The sequence below is a fragment of the Triticum dicoccoides genome, chromosome 7B (genome assembly GCF_002162155.2).
Source record: "Triticum dicoccoides isolate Atlit2015 ecotype Zavitan chromosome 7B, WEW_v2.0, whole genome shotgun sequence".
In the NCBI taxonomy this organism is placed as follows: Eukaryota; Viridiplantae; Streptophyta; class Magnoliopsida; order Poales; family Poaceae; genus Triticum; species Triticum dicoccoides.
Window position 1 is genome coordinate 599,781,969 of NC_041393.1, and position 9,481 is coordinate 599,791,449.

The 9,481-nt window shown below is 50.7% G+C and overlaps 1 protein-coding gene across 2 annotated transcripts in view; it reads left to right on the forward strand.

Annotated features, from left to right (window-relative positions):
* Positions 1–5,400: 5,400 nt before the first annotated feature.
* Positions 5,401–9,481, forward strand: part of LOC119342113 (probable auxin efflux carrier component 9) — a 5,878-nt gene continuing 1,797 nt past the window's right edge. For both annotated transcript variants that reach the window (XM_037613951.1, XM_037613952.1), the window contains exons 1-3: positions 5,401–6,305; positions 8,559–8,644; positions 8,764–8,921. In XM_037613951.1, the coding sequence (XP_037469848.1) occupies positions 5,473–6,305; positions 8,559–8,644; positions 8,764–8,921 (1,077 nt within the window). In that variant the 5' untranslated portion in view covers positions 5,401–5,472. The remainder of the gene's footprint in view (positions 6,306–8,558; positions 8,645–8,763; positions 8,922–9,481) is intronic.

The following is a 9,481-nucleotide window of genomic DNA, read 5'->3' on the forward strand; positions in this document are numbered from 1 at the left end:
ACCTAACGTTTTTGAAGGACAAGAATTTGTGCGTACGAGGGATGATTTGTGCTCATTTGAGTTGTCCGTACTAGCATGCTTATGTGGATGCTCTTATTCTTCAAAACCTCAAGGGGTATGAAAACATACATATTACCGCTTCAAACTCTTTTTGGCAAAGCAACGAGTGAAAAGTAAATACTCACTATTAGAATAAATCCGAGGCATACCGTCGATCATCCGAGGACCAAGTAATCACACGAGCACGACACCGAGATTTGTTAATGAGGTTCACTGATATGGCTACATCCCCGGGGCCTGACTACGGGCGCTCCTCCCCGTGATACCGTCACAATACCACACACCGGTCACCCGAGCGCCGGCACACGCCGCCGGCTCCCCCTTGCACGCTTGTGCTATTATGTTGGCATAGATTACATCACGTGTCTACCCCCGCTATATATGAGAGACCTAGGATACAAGTGCCCTACTTGGATACGACTCCATATCCTATTTGAACACCATACTACTCAGAGTCCAATTGTAACCTACCTTGTACACAATATTCAACACAACTCTAACAAACTCCACCTTGGTGAATATTCTCCACCACCTTGAATTTATCCATGCGTCAAACTTCCATGTACATTGGACTTGAGCTTATCCCATGAGAACCGCTGCTACTCCAAAGACTCCATGTGACTCCACCTGCAACTTGTAGTCCCTTCTTTTTCTTGACCACAGTCAACACTTGAGCGAAATTAAGTTCCACATTACTCTAGTTTGCGCTCCCAACTTTCAGAGTACCAATCCAACGTCATCACACACCGATCACTGACCTGTATGAAAATGAACAACTCACATATTGGGTGTCACACATAAGAGTTACCTGAACACAACATCACCGCTCCTTTCTTGACCGTCTGTCTGAAACTTGAAGGAATTTCACCGTTGCTTATAGTCATCCCGATTCAAATTCGTAGTTGTCTCATCACATGTATGACCACCAGAGCCCTGGACCGTCTCCATGCCCCGTGCGTACCGCACGCCTCGCCGCTATTACTGCGTCAAGCCTACGCTGTCCCGGTCGAGTCTCCAGGGTCGTGAACTCACACCACTCAACCCCCACTGCAGAGTACCATCGGTCTTCACCGACCGATGACGAGTTTCACGCTTCCATCAGACCACTGGGCTCCAGTCCGAACTACGTGTCACTCGCTTTTTCCCGCTGAATCGGCTTCGATTCTTTGGATCCTTACAACGTAGCCCCTCAATCCAGCTCCACCTTCAACATGATTCCATGGTAGATGATCGGTCCACCCTCGCGCCCCGTCGACTTCAAGCTCTCATGTGCACCGTCTTGAATCAACCCCGCGTCATAGTCTTGTCGAAGCCACACAAGCCCTCGGGGCCTGCGCCACGTGTTTTCACGCCCTAGAAGTCGGTCACCATCAACATCACGCTCCTATGTCATCATTGCCGATCCCACCACCGTCTTCTGTATCAACCGACTTACGTCGATCTTGTCAGATTGCCCAGTCCGACCCAACCGAACTCGTTCGACTGTATGACACGCTCAAGGCTCCCAAATCGTCTTCCGAGAATTTCCATCCATTACATGATAATTCCATCACAGTTGACATGACTTCCTGCAACGCCTTCAAGCATCCATGTTGTGCCAACAAATCTTTCACCCTTGTCTGCCATAACCCAAGGTTTTCAGTTCCGTGAATTTCTTCACCTCAAACTCGGTACCCGTTAGCGCCATGTTTGTTCGTATGGCTGACCCTGCGAAAAATTATCCAAGCTATCAACATGATTCCCAAGTACACGAACAGCCTCCGCATACTAATAGCAATTCCAACCAAAAAACCTTCTGGTCTTCTCACGTGGCATTGCTCCTGAGCCCAACTCCGAATGCTAGCTTTTGCCTTGTCCTATTCTCCTTGATGGATGTGTACCCTGATAGATTTTCTCTTGCCGATTTGATTTGCTGCCTTGTGTCGCGGCCGCCAGGAGAACGCATCTCCTCCAGGGACTCGGTCCCTTTTTTGTCCAAAACAAATCCCATATACGTTGCACCGATCGCACTGTAACCCGTGTGTTCTGCCTTGGGTCAGCAAGTTCTACGCCTTGGCCACTTGCCCTTCCAGCACCTGGCTGGTACGTGCCCGCATCCAGCACGCCCCCGCCTCCAAGCCCTTGGGCCACGCCTAGCGATGCCGCTGGCCGCTCGCCAACACACGCTGCTTAGGGTAGATTACGTGTGCGTCGCCGTCAGTCCATCTATCTGCTCGACCTCGCCGACACGGTCTCGAATACGATACGCCCTGTTGTACACGATCCAGTCGCTCGATTGCTATTCCAAAAAACGCCAATATGTCGGATCGGCCCTCGTCCGCACAAGTCGCTCTACGACGACGTCTTCCATACGAACAATGTTGATCCATTCTGAGAGCTTTTTCTCCTCTTCAACAACCCACAACCTCGGGACAACCTAGCTCATGATACCACTTGTTAGAATAAATCTGAGGCATACCGTCGATCATCCAAGGACCAAGCAATCACACGAGCACGACACCGAGATTTGTTAACGAGGTTCACCGATATGGCTACATCCCGGGGCCTGACTACGGGCGCTCCTCCCGGTGATACCGTCACAATACCGCACACCGGTTACCCGGGCGCCGGCACATGCCGCCGGCTTACCCTGCGTTCCGGTGCTATTATGTTGGCATAGATTACATCGTGTGTCTACCCCCGCTATATATGAGAGGCCTAGGATACAAGTGTCCTACTTGGACACGACTCCATATCCTATCTAAACACAATACTACTTAGAGTTCAACTGTAACCTACCTTGTACACAACATTCGACACAACTCTAACACTCACTGACAACATAAAAAGGTAAATTTATTTACGGGCTACCCACTAGATTCGTATTGAGTGCTCGTGTGGAGACAGTAATGCATCCGCTTGGAAACGGTAGTTTGGACTTTGTTCATCCGTTATGAACTGCCGTCTAGCAGGATATGTGATGAGCTGTGGTTTTTATTTATGCATGTTAGTTTCATTCTTACCGACGAAGATACTATATAACTTTCTCATTTCCATAATGCTCGTCGTTATTTTTGTTTACGGAGGGAGTACTAATGAATTTTCTTTGGAGAAAACAATGTACATATCACTTGACGGAGAGATCGTGGTGGACGCTCCCACTTCTTTTCGGGGAAAAAAAAATCCTCGTTTTGGCGCATGCATGCCTAACAAAGTACTCCGTACTAGTCAATATGAGTACGGAGTAGTACGTGCACGTTAAATTTCATTGACAATGTGCAATGAGAGACCATAGCTAGAAGCCTAGAACGAAAATAACTACTCATTTTAGCCTCCAAAAAGTACGCACGAGAAATGTGTTTTCCGAACGAAAGTGAGGGATCAACATCGCGTTTTGTCAAACAACCATGCCTCCCACGGCACGTTTGCATGCAAGAGAGAGACATGCATGGACGGAGCTGTTACTATAGCACTGGGCTTGAACCGACACCCGTGAAGGTTGGCAAATCCTATGGCGTAGGACACTGTTGATCGATCACGCATAGGACATAGTGCAAATGAAGGTGACCCCATGTCAAGAGACGTGCGCGCGCACTGCTCCTAATTGATGTGTTGCACGCACTCATCAGGTCATAATCACGAGACCGCAGACACACATGCACATTGAGGAGCCAAAACACTTGTATGGTTGTACCACCTAGTTTATCAAGCTTCTCACGCATGGCTAGTACACCGTTGAGCAGTCCTGTTAATCGGAAGTGGAAGAATTCAACGACGTTAGAGCATATACGAGCTGTGCGTCCCCAACCCGTCTCAAACGCCCGGATAGACGAACCGATCATCGATCCGTAAAAAAAATCGACCCACCCAAACGCGTCAAACCTGTCTCAAATGTCCGGCGCCCCTCATATCCAGCCCAAATGTAGGACATATATAGGGCGGCCCGGGCACGCACGAGCGCGTCCGCCACGTCAGCCCGGCCCACAACCGTCTGAAAATAAAAATCCAACCCGTCCCCTCTCTGAATCCTAGCTCACTCACTCTCCTCTCTTCCTCTATCCCCTGCTCTCCCCTCTCCGATTCGGATCCAATCCAGCGACATGCCGAGCTCCAACATCCACTCCGGCTTCGACCTCGACGTTGACGAGGAGCTGGCCCTTCGCATTGCATTGGAGCGGTCGAAGGTGGACACCGGGGACAGCTCCGGATCTACCCCATCGCTGCTCCTATGGTGGCGCAGCGCGGACTCCGGAGCCAGCCCCTCTCGGCCCGCGCGCAGCTCCGCCATGGCAGCACAGTCCGCTCCGCCCACGTGTCGTCCCTTCCCCTGTCAACTGCTACTCCGCGCTGGCAGCACTGGGTGCTGGTGCCCGCCCCACCGGCCCGCACGCGCACTTCGGAATCGGAGGCGCGCGCGGCCCGCCGCGAGAGGTAGCGGCAATGGGAGAGGGACGCGGCGGAGCAGTCCATGCGCCGCTGCCGCGGGTTGCCGGCGGAGTCCGACGAGGACAAATGGCTCCTCGCTTGGGACTACCGCATGTCTCTGACGACGGCGGAGACGGACGCTCGCCGCCTACGGCGGAAGAACAAGAAGGCGCTCTGATTTTCCATTGAGCAGTCGGAGCGCGAGGCGGCTGAGGCAGTGGTGGAGGCGGCTCGGGTGGCCAAGTTGAAGTGGCAGCGGGACAGGGCCATCCGCCGGATGAAGGGGCTGATCCTCCTCTCCGACTCCTCGTCCAACGCCGACGACGACCATAGCTCCACCTCCTCCGACGATGACCAAGATCCTCCACCAGCCGCAGAAGCTTACAGTTGCACCGGTGAACGAAAGGGCAAAGGCCTGGCGAGGAAGTGGCGAAGAAGTGGCGATGACGCTCCTCCTTCCTTTATTACCCCTTTTACTTGTCTAAGTTAAGAACATGTCCGGCGATGAACTCCGATGATCTCTTGGATGATGTACAATGTTTTATGTGCATTCGGTTGTCTGTTTGATGCCGAATTCGTTGGTCGTTGTTTGATCACGTAGAGTAGTTCATCACGTTGCATGCATACTATGGATATAGACTGCCGGATATGCGGTACACGGATGTGAAATGCATTATTTAAGACGTGACTGGTTAGTGTCCGCGGACTCGTCTGCGGGCGTTCGAGGGTCCAGCTTTGCCAAGACCAGCTCCAGATGCTCTTAGCACTCTGTGGTGCCGGCCACTTAGTACGGCACTGAAGAAGCCGAGTGGTTAACGTCTACGTCAACTTGCGTCCTGCGACGTGCCACGGCACCACAGACCACACCATGGCCATGCCACTATATAATAATGTAGCGCGTACTCCTACACTGCAATGACTGCAGGAACCCCAAAACACTATCACTGGTAATATCTCACCAGTCGCCATATCAAGCTAGCTGCTAGCCTGGTAGGGCATCGATCGATCATGATCACGGGCTCGGGCGTGTACCACGCCGTGGAGACGATGGCGCCGCTGTACACGGCGGCGGCGCTGGGCTACGCGTCGGTGCGCTGGCTCGGGGCCTTCTCCGAGGAGCAGTGCGCGGGGATCAACCACTTCGTCGCCACCTACGCCCTGCCGGCGCTCGTCTTCGACATGGTCTCCACCAACGACCCGTACGCCATGAACGCCCGCCTCGTCGCCGCCGACACGCTGCAGAAGGGGGCCATGCTGCTCGGCCTCCTGGCGTGGGCCGCGTGGCCCTCGTCCCGCTGCCGCGGCGAGAGATTGAGCGGCCGCAACTCTGCGCTGCGGTGGGTGGTGACCGCCTTCTCCGTGGCGCAGCTGCCCAGCATCATCATCATGGGCGTGCCGCTCCTCAGCGGCATGTACGGGCCCGCGTCCAAGGACCTCATGAAGCAGATCGTCGTGATGCAGTTCTGCCTCTGGTACAACGTCGTCATCTTCATGTACGAGTACATGGCGGCGACGGACGGCAGCACCAAGGCCAGCCTCGGGTTGCCGGAGAAACGCGCCATTGCGGCAGTTGAGCGAGTCCACCAAGTAACCGTGAACGTTGAAAGCACGGAGCACACCAGACAACAAGGCATGGCCGTGGCCGGCCAGCAGGCGACGGCGGCGCTCACGACGGAGGTGTGTGCTGGTGAAGATGATGAGAGCGCGGAGGCAGAGGATGACTCGCTGCCGGCGTCTCCATCGATGAGGCATATCGCTTTCATGACAGGGAAAAAGGTTCTCAGGATTCCGAATAGCTATGCTAGCTTCCTTGGCCTCGTCTGGGCTCTAATCACTTTCAAGTAAGTCCCTTCCATTCCTGCTTGATACGTACTGGTATTTGATTCCATAGAAAAACAACAGCTGCACAGCTATCTAGCACGGGCACTGAATAAACGGTTTCCACTCTAGGGCATCTCAACGCGGACCCTCAAATCACCCGCATCTAGATCGTGCGGTCGGACGCGTTTTGACATCCACGTGGATCTGTATCGATTAGCCGACCGGCCGGGACATGATTTTTCCTCCGCTCCGGCATTGAAGCGGCACGCCGGTCGAGAACGCCCTGCAACACTTCCCGGTGCACGCGATTTTTTCACGTTCAAACGACAGCCCGTCATTTCGCCTGCCTACATTAAACATGCATGGTTGCTCGAGGAACCTACTTCGATGCCACCCATTCGTCCGTCTGCCGCCTATCATTAACCACCCCGCCACATCTACCATCCGCCAGCTATTTACACTCCAGCCCGGCTATAGCCGCATCCATCCTTCTCTGCTCCCTTTCTCCTCTCGGCACCACGCCCGACATGGCTTCCTCGAGCTCCAAAGCCATTTGGGACAACCTATCGTTCGAGCGGTAGAAGGAAATCGCCGCTAGTGTTGCCGGCTGGTAGGCCGGCACAGATGGAAGCAAACATGTCAATGGAAGAGGCGACGGATGACAAGCCGGTGCCTCGGTCCTCGTTGGCCAATGCCGACATCACCATGGACGAGGCATGTGTTCACTACACCAAGATGGTGTTGGAAGAGCGGCGGGCCACGTTCCGATAGGCGCAGACGGACTAAGAGTACAACCTTCGCCTCCTCGATGAGAACCAACGCGCGGAGGAGGAACTCCTTGTCGCCCGACCATCGGGACGGGCGTGGACGTGGGTGAACAAAAGGCGTTGCTTGAATCCTTCTGCACCACCCGCAAAATCTGTCGCGACCGCTGGCGGTACTGCATCCGTCAGGCGGAGTTAGAAGACGGCTTTAAGGAGATCGATGAGGCGGCAAATGAAGTCTACTGTAAGAGCGAGGACGAGGACGAGGTCGACAACAGTGCCATGGCCGCGCCATGAAGCCGGCCCGTCCGCGGTCGATGCCGGCAGCAAGGAAGCGCGTGGGATGTCACTGGCACCCGGGTCCGAGGAATAGCGCTCTTTCGCTCCTACTGAAGCCAAGCTTGGCACGCTCATCATCATTGGCCGATTAACCGCTTGCAGACTTCGGAGGCGGAGGCGGAGCCACACGGCACCCTTCCCCATCCCTTACCCATCATCCGTACCAATACCCGTCAGTAGGTACAATTTTTTTCATACCCGCCACCCGACAGGGTAAACGGGTACCCGCGGGTAAAAGTATTCACATTTGGAACACACATTGACTTCAGCAGTATGCGGTCATAAACAGAAACATATAATCATAATATACAAATAACAACACATCATATCAACAGAACATACTCATAAACATCAGCACAACACAAAACATCAAAAATTCTCATTAACATCAATACTTACTTGTAAACAACAACACATAGTCATAAACAATAGTACATAATCATACATTTTAAGTTCACAAACTTAACACAGAGTATATAGCTAATTCGGCTGTACATAAGGCCACATCATAAGCATCGCAATAAAATATTGGCAACATAACAAGTACAATAAATGAAGGGGAAGTACACCTGCTAGATTTTATATGGGTACGCGGGTATGGATTATATGATCCCATACCCGTACTCGCTCTACCGATGAGTTTGAGATTTTTCTATTTATATACCCACGAATATATTTTTATTTCGTACCCTGATCCTAATAGGGCTTTATCCGCCGGGTACGTGGGTAATGGGTACCCATTTTACCATCCTTCCAGACATGTGCTAAATGTGCGTGCAAGAGAGTAGTAATACACTGGTTGTTACACATTACTATGAGCACAAACTAATCAAAATTTGGATTGCCGGCTCTTGATAATATTAAGGCATATGATTCCAAACTAATCAGAAATTAGATTGCCCGTTCTTGATAATATTAAGTCATATGATCGCAATCTAATCAAAATTTGTATTGCCAGCTATAAAGAGAGGGACGGTGGCTAGAAACAAGTTCTTTGGGGCTGAGCTTAATCCTTACCCTAAGCCATCCAGAAGTCCAAAGGAACTAGCCAATGACCTTAGATCTAAACACTAAACACTACAAACTATTTAAGTCCAGGATATCTAACCTTCCTCTCTTCTCCTGTTTTATTTGTCGCCGTAATACATGCACATCTACATGTTTTTGCAGGTGTGGTATCAAGATGCCAAAAATAATCCTCGACTCTTTGTTCACCATACAAACTACAACAATTGGTCTAAGCATGTTCTCATCAGGTCCGTCCATTCTTTGCTTACGCCTGGAATTCAGTGGCTCCATGTAGTCATCAAACTGTATTTACCGTCCCGATCAACCTTTGTTGACGTAAAGCAGTACACCATGTCGTGCATCTCAGGGACGTTCATGGCGCGACAACCACAGTTCATTCCTTGCGGCTACGCGATCGCAATGGTTTCATTGGTCCTCAAGTTTCTGATAGGCCCGGTGGCAATGTTGCTCGCTTCGCTGGCCGTCGGTATGCACGGCACCCTGCTACGTATTGCTGTTGTACAGGTGAGCACAACACCCTTATTCGCTAATTAAATCTTTATTTCCATGTTATTTTCTACAATTAAAGAGATGTATATTAATCAAGCGAATGATCAGTAGAGAGTTAGTTCAGATATCGAGGTTTCATGGAGCCAAATTATTAAAGAAACTACAAATAAATTATACTCTCTTCGTCTCTTTTGTCTGCATATAAGTTCTCTCTTAAGCCAAACTTCGTAAAAGTTTGACCGAGTTTATAAGAAAAAATATTAACATTCACAGTACCAAATCAATATCATTAGATATAGTATGGAATTAATTTTCATATTGTACATCTTTAGTTTTATAGTTATTGATATTTTTTTAATTTAAATTTAGTCAAACTGTACAAAGTTAGACTTAAGACAAATTTTATATGCGGAAAAAAAACCAAAGGGATTATGACCACTAAAATTATGCAGAAGCATTTCAGCACTGCAGTAGCAAAAATAATCATCAAGCACCTCAATTAACAACACCTTACTACAAGAAAGGCTGTTCAAACTTGACGCCTACACGAAGGGCTACCGTGTTCACTGAGAAGC